Source organism: Tinamus guttatus, unplaced genomic scaffold (assembly GCF_059628265.1).
Source record: "Tinamus guttatus ecotype Peru unplaced genomic scaffold, ASM5962826v1 Tinamus_guttatus_pri_ptg000547l, whole genome shotgun sequence".
Taxonomy (NCBI): Eukaryota; Metazoa; Chordata; class Aves; order Tinamiformes; family Tinamidae; genus Tinamus; species Tinamus guttatus.
In genome coordinates, this window is record NW_028289081.1 from 467708 (window position 1) to 489106 (window position 21399).

At 48.6% G+C, this 21399-nt stretch overlaps 1 protein-coding gene across 5 annotated transcripts in view; it reads right to left on the minus strand.

Annotated features, from left to right (window-relative positions):
- The window catches only part of FOXP1 (forkhead box P1), a 326447-nt gene that overhangs the window by 74312 nt on the left and 230736 nt on the right, over positions 1-21399 (minus strand). For all 5 annotated transcript variants that reach the window (XM_088534324.1, XM_088534326.1, XM_010216277.2 and 2 more), the window contains one exon: positions 16959-17078. In XM_088534324.1, the coding sequence (XP_088390450.1) occupies positions 16959-17078 (120 nt within the window). The remainder of the gene's footprint in view (positions 1-16958; positions 17079-21399) is intronic.

Below are 21399 nucleotides of genomic sequence, written 5' to 3' on the forward strand. Positions count from 1 at the left end.
CGCCGCCCTCCGCTCCCCTCCGCCCCCCGGCGCGCAGCGCTCGCCCCGCCTCGCGCCGCGCACCCACCTGCGCGGAGGGGAGGGGAGGGGGCGGCGGGCGCGGAGCCGCGCGGAGCGGAGGCGCCGCCCCGCGCCCCCCGCGCCGCCAATGGCCGCTCCGCGCCCCGCGCCGCCCGCGACACCCCCGCTCCCCGCGCAACTTGCGCTGCCACGTGCGCTCCGAGCCCCAAAGCCAGAGCAAAGAGCGCCGCGGAATCCACCCCTTCCTCTTCTATGCTTGCTTCTATCTATCTATCTATCTATCTATCTATCTATCTATCTATCTATCTATCTATCTATCTATCTATCTATCGATCTATCTACCTACCTACCTACCTACCTACCTACCTACCTACCTACCTACCTACGCTTCTGTCTATCTATCTATCTATCTATCTATCTATCTATCTATCTATCTATCTATCTATCGATGTATGTATGTATGTATCTATCTCTCTATCTACGTATCTTCTATCTATCTCCACACTTCCCGGGTTCAATTTATCCATCTCTCTCTCTATCTCCACAGACTTTCTGCTTTCTGCCAGGGCCAAGGCACCCGCTCCAGTGACACGTCGTCATCCCCACTGCATGTGTCAGATAACCAAGTTATTACTGTTTTTTTCCTCTTTTTTTCCCCCCTCCTCTTTCTTTTTTTTTGTCACCCAGGTCACACACACAAAAACAGAGCATGTCCCCACCCTCCAATGAATGTTTAATACAGGGCTAAGGGCGGCTTTTGCCAGAGCCTGAACGGGGCAAGGTGCCCCGCGGAGCGGAGCTTCCCAGCGCTGCAGCCCGGCGAGCGGCCGGGCGCTCTGCGCTCTGCGCTCCCGCCCTGGGCTCCAGCGTGATCCCGAGCCCCTGGACGCGTTCCTGGTGTAAACTCACACTGGAATTGCAGGCTTGATTCCGCATTTAAGACAGGCTCCCACTTCCCAGCAGCTTCCCCCGTGGACCCTGCTCTGCACGGAGCGTGGCCAGGGATGGAGCATCCGCGAGCCGCGGTGGTGAGCAAACCCCCAGCCCCTGCTTCCCCAGGTCACCACGATGTTTCTCTGCATCTAACTTAGTTCTGGATGGATGTCCTTCCTCCCAAGAACTCGGCTTGTCCATCCTGACAGCTTTCCAGGGACATCCTCCGCATCGCCCAGCGGCGACGCTGCTGCTCATTCCGGGATCTTCCGGAGACCAATATTTGCAAAACGCTCTGAAATTGGAAGTTGCTGCCTAAGCACGGAGGCTGCGAGCAGTATTTCTGCAGCGTTTTATGGCCTTTCGTGTAAAAGCCTCATACCTGCAAGCTCAGCCAACGTCTGCTGCGGGACGAGAGCTTCACTCAATTCCCTTCGTAACAGAGACGGGAGCACTTGTGGAATAAGGTCCCCATGAAATAAAATGCACTTCTCGGCCAGCAAAATAGTTCAGAAGACCAAGAAGGACCATAAACTCCCACTTCAAACCTGCTCAGTTATGGGCAGTCATCACAGACACGGGCACTGAGACCCGATGCAGATACTCAACGCAGAAAGCATAAAATACCGGTGCAGCAGGGGGAAAGGAAAAGAAAAAATATACTGCAACCTCCTCTCATCAGTCAACCTGCCCTAAATTCGGGGAATTTTATTCCTCGTCCCAACCTAAGAGACCTTCTACCTAAGAGACCTGCTCATCCGTTCCAGTCCTCGGGACCGGCCCCTGGGCCTCCCATCTCGCTGCCCACAAGGGGATGGGGGGTCAAATCCGACCCTCGCAGCAACCAGGACGCCTGGGCCCAGTGGCCAGAGGTGCTCCCAGATGTGCAGCACATGGGGAGCTGGGACACAGCAAACTCCGTGCGAACACAGTGCACGAGAAGCACTGCCAAGCTACAAGCAGGCTGCTTTGCTTTGCTGCTTCTCTTCTTCTCTTTTTTTTTCTTTTTTTTTCTTTTTTTTTTTTTTTTTGCAGTGCTGAGTTAAAAAGCCATCTCGGATACTATTCCCACTCCAGGATCCCCAGGCCCATTTTTCTGGGGTTAAATCACATTTTCCTGTTTTGAGAATGCCTCATTTTCCCTTGGTGCTGCCTGAAAGACCTATGAAAACAAATGGGGAAAACAACTGACTAAACAGGAAACAGTGAAACTTATTATCCACAAAGTGCTGAGAAAAAAGTACAAAGTAAACATTTTTTTTGGTGCTCATTTTTAATAATCTTAGCTGACACCGCATAGCAAAATGTTTTCAGGCAGAAAAAGCATTTTTTGGGTCTCTAAAAACAGACCACTGAAGCCATTAACATTTCAGTACTGTCTGTGTTCATGGTGCACTTTTTTTTTTTTTTCTGTGAAAGTGTCATTTTCCTTCTTGCCCCTGCAAATTCTGTGGGAGGCTTTAAAATCCCCTCCGTGTTGCACAGTGTTTTAAATTTCACTTCATGGCATGCTTTAAATTACCATTCACATCTTCATTTAATGCATCATTTTATAATGCCAGTGTTACTAGTTAATTTATATATACACAGCAGGATATGTCAACATTCAGGTGAGTTATGAATATGATTGTGCGGGAGTTATGGAAGACATTTCTGCAAAATTATGGTTCCCGCTAAACATAAAAATATTAATAATGAATCAAGCATCCCAGGTAAACAACAAATTTAATATAATTGCACCCCCTCCCCTAAGCTTCAGGATAAATAAATAAATAAAAACGGCAACAATTTTGCTCCGCACTCGGATTTGATTGATCTTAATAAATTGCCATCTCCTTTCCTAATAAACTGTAATCTCTTGTTTCCGCCACAAAGTAAAATTTATTAGCGCACTCTTCCACCAGCAGGTCTGCAGCACTCGCAGCACAGTGTGCAAATTATGCCGAGTACGCACAAGCATTACTCATAAATTATTTTTCTGCCCCAAAGTACACAATATATTGAAAGGCAATCACCACTAACCGTTCTGGGCTGCTTTCCTTAATTACGCCAGGCAGCGTTTATGTCACGTACAGCCGAGGAGCTGCTGCCGTTGCCATTAAAATGCCGTTTTTGCCATGGGTTGGGGTGCACCAGCAAAGCCAGCGCCAATCCCGGGATTTGGGGTCACGGGGAGCATCCCAGCTGAGCTCCGGGCAGCCCAATGGATGGGCTCCCGCTCGCTGCTTTGCCTTCCCAGGTCCCCAGGGGCCACCCCTGCGGTGGCAGGGACCTCGCTATATATTTTTATGCCTGCTGCCCTCTCCTGGCAACTCCGCTGCTGCCACCCGGTGCTTCCCCCCATGGGACAACCCCATGGAAAGCAAACGAGCCTCCCTACACCAAACCCGTGTCTATCGCCGCGGCCGACGTTAGAACAGCTCTGATGCAATGTGGGATGTTTCTACGCAGAAAGGCCTATCAGCCCATCACGGGGCTGGCTCGGAGGGCTCGGCGGGAACGGCCCGTGGTACCGCTGGGATCCCGCCGCTCTTGCTCGCTCCCCAGGGAACGCGCGGTCCCCGTAAACCATGGCCTCAGCAGCAACGGGCACTGTCCTCCTTCCAGCGGCCCCTGAGGTTTCACAACTATTTGGTTGACTTGTGGTTCCCGCTTTCTCCTCCAACATTCAAAAGATCCATGTCCTCAAAAAAGGGCGGAAGAAGAGGAGCTTTTGCTCATCTTTTTCTTCTGAGAAGAAAACGGTTGATTGTTGCGAACACAACTGGGCCACAGGGCAGCACAGAGGAGCGGGGATGCATCAGGAGGAGAGCATCCCGCTGGGACTCACCAAGGGAAGAGCATCCCATGGGATGCACCAGGGCTTCGCACCTCGCTGCTGCTGCTCCAGGGGGATGGAGCATGGACACCCATGCACCAGGGCGCTGGCACAGCCAAATCTTCTCACCCAAGGGATTCGGGTACTGCCAGAGAGGCAGAACCTCCCATTTCCAAGCTCAGCAGGCACCAGAGAAGCCGAGACGCTTCCCGCCGGGCAGGAACGTGCATGGGAGCCCTCTGCGCTCCCTGGCAGTTTCCGCACTGGATCGCGAGCCCCTTGGACCACAGCTCCCTGCCCTTGGCATTGCTCCATCAGCAGGAGCTTCCCAAAGTCACCACCCGCACCCGGCTGAGAAAGGCGTTTGCCGGGGCCCCTTAAAGCAGATTTGCATTTACACAGCAAGAGAGAGCCTAAAGACCTGCGGCCGGGAACCCAGCAAAGCTACAAGGGAAAGAATCCATCCCCGTGAGCGGAATGAGGTTATTTAATGCTCTGCGAGGAGACAACAATTTTGTGTCATCAAACGCGGCCACTTCTGGGCTGGACGGTGGCGGCCGCTTGGCCGTGCAGCCCTCGGAAGGAATTCAGGACACCTGAGGTACCAAATCCTCCGCTCAAATGGAATTGCAGGGTGATTAAGCAGGGAGAATGTAACTATCCAAACTGTAATTTGGCCGGCACAATGGATCTAACACCCCTATTCTTGGGAGGAAGAAAAAAAAATAAGTACTGTATTTGAAGTTCAAAATCTAATTAACTATTTGAGAAAAAGAATTCTGTTTGTAAAAGCAAATTCCTAACAATCTCAGGAGAATTAGTGCCAAAGTTTTTGAAGAACCGCATAAAACGGCATGAAAAAACGTATGATACCGCAATAATAGGAGTGACTGGATTTGCTGAACGTTCCTTATATCTTATAATGCAGGAATAAAATACGGTGCAAATCCTTCTATCTCCATACGTTTCCCGTGCAGGAAAAAGCCCTCCCCTTTAATAGGTTTACACCTTGAACTCGCATTCGTTTGGAAATGTCCCCGGTGCCCTTGGCGCAGTGGGTGCCCGGAGGGAGCAGGGCCAGGCAGGGCTGCTCCCCGAGGCCGACATCCCTGGGGATCCCTCCGGCTTCCACGTTTTTTTCTGAGCCTTTCAGAGGCCTTTCTCATATTATAGCCCTTCGTTTAATGGCTTTTCAGCACTGCCATTATAAACCAGAACTTTTTAGGTGTTTATTACTCAGCTTTAAAAAATTGGCTCTCGGCTGCAATTTGGCAAACAAAGTGTCAGCCTTGGATTTTTTTTTTTTTTTTTTTTTGCCAATTTTGTGCTCTTAAAAAAAGTAAAAAAAAAAAAAAAAGAAGGCCCTATTTTGGCCTATGTAAAAATGCAGTTTCTGCTGCCTCTGTGACACGGGCACAGTAGCAAGTCAATATTCTAATACTGCCAGCAGAGCTGCACTGATTTAATGCCCAAAATTGCTTTGAAGGTGAAGAGTGCTATTGAACTGCTCATTATTAACCGTTATTGCCGATCCCGCCGTGCAGCCGAGATGCAAACGGAAAACAAAGGGAAGAGGGAAGGTCCCCGGGAAGGGGATGAGGAAGCACTGCGCCGAGAGGGAAATACTGCTTTTCCTTTTCTGGGACGGCACTTTGGATACAAATAAAGCACGAGCCACCTCGTATTTAAGGTACGGGGGGTCTCCTGAAGAAGGATGATTTGATGAGTATCTGTGTGACGGGAGCCGTCGTGGCCGCGCGAGGACGGATGCTCCGAGCCAAAGCCCCGCTGGAAGCGGCTGTACAGGCAGGAAGGAAGGAAGGAAAAGGGCGGCGAGCGTGTGTCCACATGGGACGGGCACTTCTCCGCATGCTGCCCGAAGAGCTCCAAGAAAACTCCAGCTATTTACTCAGCTCTAAGTGCTATTAAAAGCGTGCAGGTTAGGCTACCTTCTGCAAATCTTCCAAAGTTGCTGCTGCGTTTGGGCACAGGTGGAGGAGAGACCCCAGCCGTGCAAAAACAGCCCATCCCGGACAGCAGATATATGTAGAGACACAAACACATGTATGTATATATACACATATCATACTCATATAGGCATATATACACACATCACGCATACACTTACCTATGCACACATACAATCTGCATATGTGGATTTTGCTATACGGAAAAGTGTAAACGACCAAAGCACTTTTGCGCCCCAACACTGCTATTTCTGGCCAGGGGCTCCCCAGCCTAGGAAGTCCACTGGGCAAATCTCCCTGTGCTGCACCCAAAACTGCTTCCAGGCAAAATCTCCCATTGCAGCAGCTCCGGGAGCGGGCCAGGCGCTTCCTCCGCCTGCAACGGCCGAGCTGACGCTTCCAGAGCCACGGGAGGCTTCAGCAGGGCTTTTTTTGCTCGTGGAAAAAGCATCAACTGTGGGGAAAAATGGTAAAAAAAAAAAAAAAATGCAGGAAGAAAGTCCTAATGAGAGAGTGAGCGCCGGAGCTCCCCGGAGCTGGCAAAGCCGGCATCGGCACCCGGCTTCCTGCCGCGGTGCCAGCGGCTGCCGGCGCGGGCCCCCCTGCCTCCCTTCAACACTTGTGGTTTTGCAGCTTGTCAAAACAGGATACTATCTACAGTGAAAATGTTACGATTTAGACAAAGGAGAAGGAGTTAGCAGTGTTTTTTTGCTTTTTAGATTTTTGTTGGTTTGTTTGCCTACGAGAGCCTTCCTCACCACTCACCAGCGCGCCGTCCTGGTACACCTGGAGCCCGAGGACGAGCGCCTGAGCAAAACAACGATCGCTTTCTATGAATTACTGAACATGTGTAATTCATTTATCTGTAATATTGTGCTAAACTCAGCTCCAATTAAACAAACGAAAACACCTGCTTAGCACACATAGATCTTCCCATACCTCAGGGGAAGAGGCATCAGGGCTCCTCCGCAGCGCAATCTGGCTCATAAACCTGCACTCAGCGCAGAGCCGCGAGGGGTTTTTAATGCACAAAGGCAAGAGGCAGGGGAAAAAAGCAGAGGGTGAGATTTTTGGGGAAAACTGTGTTTTCTTGTGGTGGGATCAAGTTAGGATGCAAGAACTGCCCTTGCAGCAAGTGGAAATGAAGCTTTGGGAGCGCACAGAGGCAGAAGAGCCATAAACTGACTCGTTCTCCTGTCAGCTGCGGGTAAAGGGATTTTAAAAGATTTTAACTTCATTCTGCATAGTCTTAACTGCGCAGCATCTCAGGCAGCTGCAGAAGAGATGAAACCACTGCCCATTCCGCTCTTTTCCTGCTATTCTCTATCATTCTGCAGAATATCCCTGCAAGATTTCCAACAAAAACAAAAACCACTTCCCTCTGATATTTCACCCCTCCTTTCCAGCCCCCAAGGAGAGACGGTGTCCCCAGCGCCACAGCTTTAACCTGACATTAAAGCCACCCGCTACCAACCCGCAGAGAGACGCAGGAGACGCAGTGGGATGCGACAGCCTTCCAGCCCCGGCAACACGATGCTGGTTGTTCCAGTTTAAGGTAACGACTCCCCAGCAAAGGGAGCTAACCTGGATCCACGCAGCCTGCGAATACACACGAAGCTGAACTCGGCGCTGCAGAGATCATCCCTTCTGCTTTGCTTTCCCGGGGCCTCCTCGTCCTCCGAGCGCGGCCGAGTCCAGCGCCAGCATCACGCCAAGGGTACCCGGTGCCCCGGCTGCGAGCGCAGCTGTGCAGGCAGAGCAGTGTTTGTTTTTGGAGTAATTTGTGCATATTCACAAAATTACAGCTGTCTGCCGCCTTCCTGAAATACCTGCCCTGCTGTTTACAAGCCATAAAACAGAATCTGTCTTTTGTAGGGCTCCAACTGGTAAATTTTGTATATATATAACAGTCAGATTGGCTACTCTCTATTACGTATTACATATTAAGACTGCACAAAACCAGCATTAATTTTAAAAAATGCTTCCCTGGGAAAGGAAGGTGTTGGTTTTAATCCAGCTGTGAAGCCACAGGTCCCTCCCTTGGCCCAAGGAGAAGTCACATGAGCCCAGGACCGGGATCCTCATGCATTCACAACGCAGCTGGTGACAACAGGCACGGATGACCAAGCAGCCGGTCTGTCCTTAATACCTTAATATCAGACCAGGTGCCCAGGGCTGGCACATCCCAGCCGGCTGGCTTTGGATGTCACATCGCACAGTCACGTTAGCCAGGGCACTTCTACTGAAAACGAAGGCGTGTTTTTTTTTTTTTTCCCCCAAAAAAGAAAGTACGTTTTACCCCTATATGCTGTGGGCAAGATGAATAGGTGATTTTGCTTTGACAAGTGTTTGCTGAGCAGTTTTGTCTCCTCTGGTTTGCAGCTACCACACTCGTGCAAAGACAGGAGCTAACCATGGTGATAGTGCTAGAGCCACTCGAGGGTAAAGCTGCTTTGGAGGAAAAATTGGACATAGGCAACCAAATCCATCCGGAGGTATCTGCTGACTCCATCAGACTCCGACTGCAACCTTGGCCTGGGATAAACCCGTCCCAAAGCTCGGCGATCCCGCCGGTCCTCCTGCTCCACATTAGAGGCTCCCCTTGCCACGAGGCTGGCTTCCCAATTAGTCTCCGCTTAAACATCTGCTGGTAGACCACATTTAACACCAGTTATTTGAGCAAAGCGCAATTTGATTAGGCTGTCTGAAACCAAGCCAAAGTCTGCAAAATAATAGCTCAATTAAATCTTGTTTTGCTTTCATTTGTCTTATGCTTTCCTGAGTGTGATACAGTTGCATGTAATCAAGTAAACTAATTCCTTGCAAAATTAGAGATTTCACTGCCTTTTCCATCTTCTCTCCCAGTTTATTTAATAATCTATTCCGTCTCCTCTATGCTTCGTCGAACCTCATCTTGACACAAAGTACGTTTCTTTCTCATGCCTTCAGTCTACTTTAATTTTCTAGCCTTTCAATGAGCCGAGATTCTGCACCGTTAATGTTACACCTTAAATAGATTAGTAATTTATAACAGGCAGATTACATTTATCACGAATACAGAACCACGGCGGCGACGCGCTCCTGCTCCCCTGCACACACCACACACGAGGCTGCGCCCGCCCGGCTCGTCCAGGCCGGCTCCGCGGCCCGCGACGCTGCACTTGTTGCCCTGAAACTTCCCTGGGAGCTCTGGAGATCTAAACACACGAGGCCACCAGCTGCTCGCTGCAGCTAGAGCAAAATGCCTTTCTCTTGTTTCCTTTTTTTTCCCTCTCCCTCTCTCTTTTTTTTAATCAAATTGCTCTAGCGCGAGCATCGCTGCGGCCCCTTTGGACGCTTTGCCCAGGGATCACACACCGGGAGCTCAGCGCTCACGTGTCGATGCACGAGTCAAACCTGCACGTTTAACCTCTAAATATTCAAACATTGGCTCTTTTTTGCATTTTTTCTAAAAGACACATCCAGCCTGCGCTCTCTGGGAGGAAAGCCCCTTCCAACCCCAAGAACGTGGATAGCTGCTACTTTGGCAAAATGGCCCTAAAAATCCTGAAGTCCATGGAAGTTCAAAACGGGATATGTCCTATTTAAAACGTAGAGAGCTACTAAATATGACAACCATCTGATGTATGAAAATTATTCACAACCAAAAACAGACAGTCTGGAAATAGCTGCGATGACTTCATTTAGACAGAATTACCCAAATCTGTTTCTAATATACACAGTACACATAATAAATTTTTACAATATGACAAGGAAAACAAACTTAATAAAAGTTCCCGATCTTTTGTTACACAAGCAAGCTATAGCCATGATATGTTTATAATATTTTGCCCATGATATCACAGCTACGTTACCAAAACTAGGCAACGCACAAGCAAAAAAGCCCCGTTTCGGGTGTGTGTTGGGTGCGCGGCCCCCGCGAGCTCCTCCCCGCCGGCACCGCGAGCCGAGCGTTTCCGCACCAGGAACTGTCATTTTTCCCCAAAAAAATACCCAGCCGCGTCTGAACGGTAAGAGAGATTTTTTAGCCTGTTTCCTTCACTCCTGGTTATTTGACAAGTGCTTGAAAACCCTGTTATAAACAATATCTGCAGGAAAACAGATGATGCCTTGCCATCACAGAAGGTAATTTTTTATTTTTTTTTCCAAGGAGCAAACTTTCGGAGCGTTTCCCAGATGCACCCCGTCAATCTCGCCGCGTTTTTACTCTCTCAGCTGGTTTTTCCTGGCCGGGCGCGGGGCCAAGCGGCGCGGGCCGCCCCGCGCGGCCGCCGCTGCTCCGTGCCACTTGCACCGGCTGCTGTTATTCCAGGCTGCAGGAAATTTTCGAAGCGCTGGACGGGCTCCAGTGCTGCGCGCTAATGGGTTGCAGGCCGGCGCGCGCGGGTCGCAGCGCTGCCCCGCGTTGCACAAACCGGGGGGAAATCGGGGCTCGGGAAACGCTCCCATTGCCGGCAAAGCGACCCCAGCAGAAATTCCTGCGGATTTGCAAAATCGAGGAGTTTGCTTTTATCGCGCGCGGCGAGGCGCGCGTGGAAACACTGCATCACTTGACCCTGCGTTGCACCCCTTTTCAACCACAGATGAATATTAGGGAAAAAACCTGTAAATCAATTTGAGATGTATTAAGAGAGATCTGCTTTTTTCTTTTTTTTTCACTGTACGGAAGGTAATGCCTTTTAATCTCTAGATTTATTTTGCCATGTAAAGCAGACGAGAGACTCTTCATTTCCCTAACTGAATTTGGTTGCTCTTAAGTCTGCTCAGCATCTCCGCGCGCGGCGCTCACATAATTTCCTCCGCTCGCACCAGGAAACAGTGAGCAAGCATCGCTTACCCAAGCCTGAGTCACAAATATTTGCCTACATTAACAGAGCATTAAAAGCCATTTTAAACAACTTAAGGAAATTGTGTTAGCCCTTAAGCGGTGATTCACTCGTATGGGAAATTAAGAAACTTTTCCTCTCTAAAGGCAAATCAGCCGCGTAGCCTCCCCATCATGTCAGCAGTCACCAGAGCAGGGTCCCTCTCAGCCGTCCTTCCACCAGATTCCCTTTCTTAATAAAATTACTTTTGAAATTTTCCGACACGCGGCGTGAGGTAATTTGAAATTTCAGTCTTTTCACATCCTTGAGCTCTCATCAACGTCTTTTTTTTTCTTTCTTTTTTTCCCAAGCTGTGTCAATAAAATTGATCACTTGCAGTTCTGAATTCTGCTCTGCACATGGAAATAAAACAATTTGTTTTAAATTTTTTTTTCCTTGCAGAAAGTAGAACTTGGCAATCAAAGCCAGGAGACTAAAAAAAAAAAAAAAAAAAAAAAAAGGTGGGGGGCAAAAACAGAGGGACAAACCAAGTCATTGGAAAGCAAATCCGTCGGGAACCCCGAATGAAAAGCAAGGGATGCTCTTGGAGCGTCCCAGTGGAGCTGCTCGCTGGCGTCCTGCCGTGTCCCTCACTGCTCCTCCCATTGGATACGCATCCTCCTGTCAGGTAGGGATGAGCCTTTCGGATCGCTAATACCTTCACCCATTGCTATCCAATACACACCCTGGCTGCCCCGCGCGCATCCCCGGAGCGCCGCGATGCCCCATCTGCTGCTCCTACAAGTCCAGTCCGGGCACGGCGGAGGCGGCGCCGATGCCAACGCGGCCGCACGTGCTCCCGAAACGGCTCCGTCGCGCGCGGCGCTGCCAGCGAGGGTCCGGCGCGGCTCCTCCTAATTACCTCCTCTTCCCGCGCGCTCCTGCGGCGCTCGTAATTAGTTACCTGGGGCTGCAATCCAATTTGAAGTGATGACAAGAAAGTGATCCATGAAAAAGTAATAAGTTAAATCCAATTTCAGCCTGCCTCTAATTAAATGCACATGGAACTAATGACTCAAGCCCTACCGTTGCAGTGATAATGGTAATTAGCGAGGTGGGAGTCGCTGGCTTTTTTCAACACCGTAGGTGTAAACCACAAGGTAAAATGGCAGGAGCGCTCTTAATTACACGTGTCATTTTGTCAGCAATTTGCACGTTTCGGACCGGGCGCTCCATTGGTTTGTCCCAGTCAGGGCGAGCAAGCCGGGCATCGGCACGTGGCTGCCCGTAGGTTCCACCTTCTGCATCACTTTTATTTTATTCTATTCTATTTTATTCTATTCTATTTTATTCTACTTAATTCTATTTTCTTTTCAAGGTTACTCCAGCAAGAAAGCAGGCAAGCTGCCAGAAGCTCTTCCTGGCATTGTCTAGTGGAGCTGCTCTACATCCCTCCATCTCGCTTGAATTTTGCACAAATTTTGGAATAATCCAACGCGCTGCCAGGCCCTCGCCCGCCAGGCCCCGCTCCGCAGAGCTCATCCCTAGAAGTCACGGGTTTGGAGTCACATCATTACGGGACAACCATGTGTTTCCTTGCAGAGAAAGGAGTGCATTTGTCACCTTTCTGCTGAGTATAAAAAGTTAGGAGAAGTGAATATGGGAAGCTTTAAAATATATAAAAGGGCAGGAAAACAAGGCCCCCAGGTTTTACAAAAGAAAAGAAAACCCCTTAGTCTCCTAACTTTCCAGCTGATCAGGGAGATTTGAGGCCCTGACTCAGATCTGGCCGTGTCGGTGGGGTTGAGGATGTGAGCACTTCCCAGGCCGATTCCAGGAACCGCCTGACTAACGCTCATCACTTGGCTTGGGGATGAAAAAGAAAGAACAACAGGTTTGTTAGCAGAAAACCAGCAAGGCTGGGCTTTGTTTTATTTTCAAAGAAAAAAAAAAAAAAAGAGTGACTCAAAGTTTTCATAGGGAAACTATTTAAATGCTGCAGAAGTGAAATCTTGACCCTACTGGAGTTGGCTGCGTATGACTATGGCCGTATGCAGATACACTCACACGGGGGAGCGTGAAAGGGAGATACTCGCCCAAATCAAACAAATAACTTGCAAACGCAGCGCCCCTTCCCAACTAACTATTCAGACAGAATATATCTGCCTTCACTGTATTTACTGGTATGTGAAAAGGGGCATCGTGTGTCAATCCTTAGGCTAGATAACCTGTTACTTTTAGGCTCCAAGTGAAACAGAGAACATCCTTCACTTCACTGGTGCACTAACAATTTCCAATTTCATAAAAAATAGCTATAATGCAATCTGTCTTTAAAAAGAGTACCCCCTAAACGTCAAGATACAGCCGACCACCATCTTTTTTTGTGTGATTTTTTTTGCTACTGCCTGTGCCTATTACTTGAGATACTGAAAGGAACTATTAAGATAATACAGCATGCAAACTAAACTCTACAAGTGCACAGCCAAAATCTTGCTTTACAAAGCACTGGTGTGCAAAGTTTAAGACAGCTCTGTCCCTTCTGCCTCCCCCAGTCTCACCCTGAAAATAAAAACCAAGCCCAAATTCCTTTCCTGGCAATAACTTAAAAGGAATATTTATTTTCAATTCTGTCAACTGAAACTAAAAGTTTCCATCTTGGTAATTTCTTTTTCTTCTCTCTAAAGACATACACAGATTAACTATCACACAACAAATTTTATTTTACTACATAAAAAGTCAAGCGAATAGTTTCAACTGCAGGATACCGACTTGGATATCCTAAATCTGTTTCAAGTCCAGTATCCAACTTTCAGCTCAATGCAACACACAACATTTACGTCTTTTTAAAAAATTGTATTTTTAGTATTGCCAAAACACACATGCACTTTTACTTTCTTGGGAGAAAATGTGTCTCTTGATTTGTTTCCAACCTGTGTATTCTTGCCAGCAACTAAAATGCTTGAAGAACCAAATGAATAATCATTAAGAGCATCAGCAATTAAAGCTGCAAATTTTAATCAATACATCTATTAATACAAAGATATATTTATCTTGGCCATGAAAAATGTGCAAAATCTTAAAACCCTAAGCATACCTGGCCTATTAAGTTATTTTTCACAGATTTGAGGAAATCTAACATCTATGGCAAACATATTACCAAACATGCTTTAGTCTTTTTTCACTTCAAGTAATTTTTGTGGTTCTGCTATTTTTTTATATCCTTCTTCCAAGTGCTTGTTACTAAATCCATTCCTTAACTTTCAATTTTCTTTTGTTTGTATCATCAGGCTGTGAAACCAGGGGTCACTGCCAAATATAAAGCACAGCAGTGTGAGATAGGCTCAAAATGTGAGTCATCGTATATTTGGAGATTTATTTTATTTTTTTTTCAGCTATCAGCAGAGCACATCTCCCCTTCTGAGCCCAGGTCCTTATACCCCAAATACCTCAGAATTGGTTAAAAGCGGGTCTCCAGGTGGAGTTAGCAAGGTCAGGAGATGCCAAAGCCGACGCTGGAGCCCATTGTCATGCAAACGCTGTTGAGGCTACGGCCGCGGGATGCCGCGATATATTTAAGCGCTGTGGCTATTTAAGTGATGAATAAAAAGGAAATATGGAAAATTATGTGCAAGCGAGGTGTAATGTAACAGCTCAGCTGTCTGCATACATTGGATTAACCCTCCACCTTTGTTGGTGCTGGTTCGGGTTGCCTGATGACGGCACTGAGCACCTCCTCAGAGACCCAGCACCTGATACACACACACAGACACACATACCTCATTCAAAACACCAGAAAAATTACCTACTAACCATCAGAGCAACCCAATAAGACTCACATCTATCCCTTAACTCCGTGCAATGACAACTGGGTTCATTATCTAAGCAAACTTCTGGAAAACGGACACGTTTCCACCACCCCTGGAATGTATCCTACATATTGGCAGCATCAGTCCTCCCAATCGGACATCGTTTTGCTCAAAAATCCCGATCAGAGCTGCCCATTGCTTTAATAACACGGTCTCCTCGTACGGATACGCTCGGGCTGTGCCGTATCTGAGAGGACTTCCAGTATGTTTAAGACCGTAAAAGCTTCAGGAGTGAGGAGGAAAAAAAAAAAAAAAAGGAAAAAAAAAGAATGGGCAGTCATCTGAATCTGTGAGTGACAGGCTGGGCCAGCTCTCTGTATACATTAATAAATTAGAATTTTAATTGTGTCTCTGACTGCAGGAGCCGCTCCGGTACTTTAATATGTACCAACAATTGGCTATGTTATGGAATCCGCGATGTGGCCTTCACTGTTGACCTCTGCAACACAATTCCCAGTCTGCCTACGGAAACTGTTTGGTTTGATCCTTTCAACTTATTTGAATCCTGACAAATAAGCTCACAGCTGAAAGGTCAACACAGTCATATTTCATCCTCTGGAGCTATTCTTAAGACATCTGCACAACAAAGCACTTCTTTTACTACCTGACACTGGACCTAGCCAGCACAATCTCTCATTAAAAACGTCCCCAGTGGAAGAGTCTATTAAAAGGCATATGGATCAGCTATGGATTTACCAAATAAAATATTTTTGAAAGCATTAGTATAATGGTTTGGATTATGGCACTCCACGCTGCCAATAAAACATATATTTGCCCAATGACAAAATGCTTCATACTTTCCAAAAGAATAATAGTGGCGCTGTGAAGCGCGAGGTGTCGTCCAGCCCGCGGAGCGCAGGGGTGCGAGCCAGGAACTCATGAATCTTAATCCTACCTCTAAAACCAATTCCCTCTGTGATCCTAAGCAAGTCACTTAACCTGCTTCCCTCAGTTTCCCTGTCCAGAACTGGGATAATGCTACTTACTTATCAGACTTTCCTTCTGGGGATGTTTTGGAGATTAGTATTTGCAAAATGCTTTGAAGATGAAATCACTACACGCGTGCTGGAAGTTGGCCTTGCAGGGCCAAGGGCTGCGGTTAATAGATACTCCTCACTTAGGCAAAACTCCCCTTGAAGTCCCTGTGAGCTGTATTTGAGTAAGAACTGTAGGTTGGGGCCCTCGAGCTTTACAGTCAAGGCCCTTAGCGGCTTCAGCTTTACCTTCCATATTCTACTACATATTTAAAGAGTCTAGAATCTGTATTTTAGGAGGAAAATAATCTGCAGCACATATAAAAGGCAAGAGAAGCAGCAATGCTGTCAGAGAACTCATGGTGATAGTATAGCAAACTAAAAAAAAGGGAGAAAGAGCAAAACAGACATGAGTTTGACAATGTGCTATGACAACAACCGAAAAAAAAAAAAAACCCGGAAAGAATTTGAGGCTACAGAGGCTGAAGCATCAGATATAGAACAGCAAGATAAGATAAATGTCCCAGCGACAGCGTTTTGTGCCTGCAACTGAACAGTTGCATTCAGTAAGTTATTATCAAAAATACGGTGACAAGCAGCAATCGCCGAGAGAGCAGTAATAAAAGCAATAACCAGTTGCAGTGAGGTGGTCAAGGGTCTACAAGTGCTGGTTTACAAAATATATAAAGAGCGAGATACATATAATTTGCCAAAACTGGCAAGAACATGTTAGGATCTCAGATGTTTGCAGAGTGTGAACACAAGGCAAGGCAGGGGGACTGGCTCAGTACTTAAACAAGGAGCATTACTTGGAGCAAGGGAATGGAACTGAAGTGGAAAGTTCCCGAGCGAGTGTTTTGCTATGGAAGATGGTCCAGAGGAAAATAATGCTCCCACCATCACTTGGGATTTCTAAGCTGGACCCGCAAAAAAGGGAAAATGTGATGCATGACTTAATAGGTCTTTCTCATCCCCAACACCTCTGATTTATCCTGAAAGTCTAGTAGGATGCATTCCAAGGCTGCATATGGGTGTCCACATCCTCTGTTAGGAAATGCTCTACTGGTTTGACTTTCGGAATTCACAACGGTACAGACCCTGGTAATATTTAAAATTTATTTCCAAAGATGTCCATAAATCAGCAGACAATAAAAGGAAAAAAATCCCACACGATACCCCAATATCTCCCCAACATTCTCGACGCGGCAAATCGGCGGTTTGCGTGAACACAGAATAGAAACTGAGCAGCAATCACACAGAAACGTTAATGCAAATCTCCCCCGGATGCTGACACTGTAACAAAAGCTATTCCATTTTGTAACAACGCAGCCTTACCTGCGGCTAATAAAAGTACATGCTCGAGGTTTGTAAATACGTGCGGGGTGGGATTTTCAAGAGCACCCGGTGTGGTTCTTAACTCCGCTCCTGCCTACATCATCCAGAGCCACTTTGGGTCATGAACTGAAGGAAAGTGGTTCAGAACCACGGGTCCCTGCAGGTCTCACCCCGACATCTACAAGTGGCATCTGTTCAGTTTTTACTAGCAATACACTGCCACAGGTGGCTTCTCTTACCTGAAGGGCTGGCTGTTTGTCATTCCTCTTCGGAGACTTTAATCCACTAACTTGCTGCTGCTGCTGTTGCTGCTGCTGTTGCTGCTGCTGCAGTAGAAGCTGCCGTGCCACCTGGAGAGCCTGCAAGAAGAGTTTTGAAAATTGAGTCTACAGCAGGCAGAACTGGGGGAATTACACAGCATACAACCAAGGTGACACTCCTTTGGCCACCGGCCACCAATGCGCTTCCAAATCCCACAGTGGGGGCTGCCCCTAAGAAAGCCCTCAGCGTCTGCAGGAAGGGTGCGACGTCCCACTACTGGGCTTTCCACTGGGACTATGGAGAGAAGCAGCAGCAGCTCATGTCCCACCTGCATGTGGTAGCAAACCTTGAGCAGATGCCGAAACCCCACTACGAGATTGATGTTTACCCACCACTGGGTTCACAGCGCTCATAGAGCCTAGTCGCTTTGTGAGGGGGGAGACCCAAGGGCTACCGGCTTCTGCGCTCTTCTCCAACTGGTCTGGTTGGGTTTTCAGAAGAGGGCTGTCACTTATCACCATGTGTGACAGCCATCAGCACACTTTCCTGAGGCGAGGGAACGCCAGAGTGGTTTCTAGGAAGCTATCAGAGATGCAACGGTACCAGGAGAAACCTACTTCATCGCGGAGGAAGCTCTTGGCAGCCACTACTATGAGACCAGTGAAAAGCAACAGCAGCATCTCACACCTCCAAAATGACCTAGCAGGTTATAACGTATCAACCACAGTATCCATCAACTGATGGGTGGCCAAGAGAGAAGAGCAGAGGGACACTCCAGCGGCGGGAGATGGAGGGGAAATGGATGTGACACCCAAAGATGCCATCACAGCACCATTTGGTGGTGGAGTATTGTGAAGGCCGCTTGCCATGCTAGAGAAAAGGGGCCTGTGGGGAGCGGATCCGGATGCCCCATCCAGAGGAGCAGAGGCGGTCGGACGGGTCCTGGGACCCACGGGACACACCTGGGAGCTCAGCTGGGAGCCCCGCGGCGGGGGCTCGCGCGGGATCCACCGCGGCTGGACGCCGGGCTGCTCTGTCTCCTTGGAGACGTTCAGTACATGTGTAGGTGGAAAAGTGGGAAGGCTGAAGACTTCATTAATGTAAAACAAGAAAAATGGTCCCTTTGCAAGATGCCTACATGGAAGGAGGGAGAGCGCTTTCCCCACTCCTACCGTGTACGCTCTCTGAGTGATTTAATTAATGCCTATTTAATTACGCAGTCAGACACGCGCCGGGTTTCACTCGCTTCTCCAAGTTGCCAAGTGTTTTATCTCACCACAGGACAGCCGGCTCGATGCAGAGGGGAACGCAAGCTCGGACCCGCGCCACACCACAAACCCTCGTGATTTCAGAGCCCAGACCCACCTTCCTGCTTTGGAGAGGGCCGTTCGCAGGGGCCACCGCAGCGGGACAGCCCAACCAGGGCGCGTGGCAGCAGGAGGAGCGGAGAAGAGCCCTCGCGTCCGTCCTCCTCCTCGCTTGCAATGAGTCCTGATGGTCTCCGATCTAACAGCAAGCCTCTGCTGCCCAGAAACGAGTCTACGGGCACTCACTTTGGCATGAAGAACCAGAAGAGTCAAAGCCCTCCCGCCAACAACAGCGACAAAGAAGACCTTTATGCGGAAAGTGCTATTTTGAGGGTAAAAAACTCAATGCTATTTTTACTGAATTAGCTTGTTTAGGGGTTAAAGCATCTTCAAGGGTGGGTAGAGGCAGCACACAAAAAAATCCTACGCGACTTAAGAGGATGGGTAACAAATATGCACCTACTTAACAGGGGTGTTGTAGGGCTTATTTAATTAATGAACACTTGTAAAGCACTCCGAGTTGCTCAGACAAGAAGTGCTATACAGTACAAGTGCAACATATTATTATATATTATTAAGACTGGCTCTGCAGAGGAATAATTCCAGGTAAATGTGCAATCAAATGATCATTTTAGTTCCCAGTAATTAGATTCAATAGGCCAAAAAAGAAAAAAAAAAAAAACCCTCCACAGAAGCCCTACTTTAATCATATACTAAACAATCAGAACATCCCTAACCTTTCAAGCTACAGCCTTTTTGAATAAAACATCATCAACCTATAGACATTATTCCAAAAGGAACCAGTCACCATATGTGTTGTCTCTTTGAAATACAGTTGCTATAGCAGATCCTGCATGCATTTCATGTGATACGATCATATTCCATCCTTCCTGGCAGCTGAGAGGTTGCACAACTAAAATTGGCTGCCAGAAATTTTTGAAGATTCCCAGAACGGCTAGAGTGCAAGAAATGCCTGCTTGCTGCCCGAGAACCTCCGCGCAGCGGGACCGGGCGAGCACCAAGACCAGGAGCTGCCACCAGCCGGGCTACAAGCCAGGCTGGCCAAGTGACCCCCCTGCTCCGTGTTCACCCACGTATGTGCACACATGTCCATCCTGTGCTCCTGCGGGCTGGGGGTCTTCTCACCTCTTGGGATGATGTCTGTCGTGGTCTACTTGGTGGCCTTGACCATGTCTTGAGACCACGTGGCACCAGGGATGTTAGAGCAAGTTGCAGCAAGAAGAGGGCACAGAGGGTGAGTATGGAAAGGCGGGGGGGAGAAAGGACTAAGGGGAGTAATAAATGAGTTGGCTGGAGAGAGCATCATGGATGCAACAAGTCAAAAGGGACAGGAACAAGATGGGGACATCCACAGACCGGCAGGTAGGGGTGAGGCAGCTGTGCAGCTCAGCGCAGCTTCTATCAGCATTTCCCACATCTCTTCTATTAACATTTTGCTCTTCTGCTTATAAACACCCAAAGCAATCATAGCAGCATACGAGCTTGGGTTTCAGACGCTGGATTTGTTTATAGCATCGATGCGGTTCTCTGATGCTGAACATCTGCATCAAGTAGCTGCTATTGAACATCTGCATCAAGTAGCTGCTGCGCCTTTGGTGACAAAATGAATTCAGAGATCCCCAGGCCCTTCGTCTTTCTGGATTTGCATGTGTCCCACCACGGATCAAGCACAGTCTTTGCCTCCTCCAGAGCATCAGGCACGTGGAACAGGATGGGGACAGGGAGGATGGCTGGAGGGGCACAGGGAGGATGGCCGACTCACTACAGAAAGCGCTAGAAAAAGGCACCTTTGTGAAAATCACCCACTGATGTTGGTCTATACCCAGCGACTCCTGCCCCCTCGCACCGACACTTCCCACCAAACCCAATCCGACAGGCACCACTCCCAGGTCCTGTGGCCGAGTCGGCACGGTCCCACCACCACTTTTTCTGTCCAGATGCGGTTACGGCTCCTGTGGGAGCTTGCGAGCCCCGCTGGGGTGACCGGAGCTGCCCCGTGCTTCGGACGAGGATGCCCAGACGAATTAACTGGAGGGTGAAGCGAGTCCCGCAGCCTCCGTCAGCGCGGTGGCTCGCAAGCGGAGCACATTAATAACGCTTCCTGTGGGAGTAGATGTTGCCTTTGATTTGCATGTGAATTCAATGCTAGTGAAAAGCGCCAGACTGTCAGACATGGAGACCAAAGTCTCTTATCTTTCCAAAAGCTTCTGTAGCAGTTTCCCCACATTTCCTTAATCATCTGCCTTGTCCTCAACTTACTGAACAGGCAGTAAAGAGTAAAGCTGGACTCTGTTCAACTCCTGCTTCTGCCAAGTCCTGAAGCAAGGGTGCCAGGACTGTTTACTGCTAGCCAGCAGCGCCGGTGCCGCGGCCCTCTCCTCACCAGAGGGTGCACCAAGGTCCCCGGCACGCGCGTTCCTGCCACAGCCACGGCCTCCATCCACACCAGGGGCTCCTGCAAGGGAGCCACGGCCGGGGCAAAGCGGCCTCTGCGCACGGGATTAGCGGGAGGAACAGGGAATGGGAAGTGCCCTTCGCAGCGGCGACTTCCCGGCGCGGTGATTTTCGTGCAGCTACGAGAGGAGAACAGCCCTTGGTCACCTTCAACACTGACAGACTGGGGATGACTTTGGCAGGAGGCTCACTACGACCTGCGTCATCTCGACTCACCTCTGCGTCACACTTACATGCAGGATATATTAAATAGACTCCTGGGCTGTCTCCTTATCCATTAGAAAATCGCCAACGGATAGCACATTTTTTTTTGCATAAAACAGAGCCGTGCAAGAAGGCAATGGAAATGCTGCATTTTCGAGACCCTGTGCAAGCTCACGTGGGTTTCTGTGAACCACCACACCCAGGGAGGGTTTCGGCTGCAACTTCACTGCGAGCTTAATCCAGTATCATCCACCCAACAACACTACAGACCCCCAGACCCGAGTCGTAAAAATAACTAAGTGGGAAGCCCCTCGGAAAACGCCTCTCCTGCAGTCTACAGGACGGCAAACATTAACTGTTTCCCAACTAGTTAGGCATTAGGGGGGGAAAATGCAAAGGGCGCCTGCGAGATGACCAAGGCAATTTTATTGCG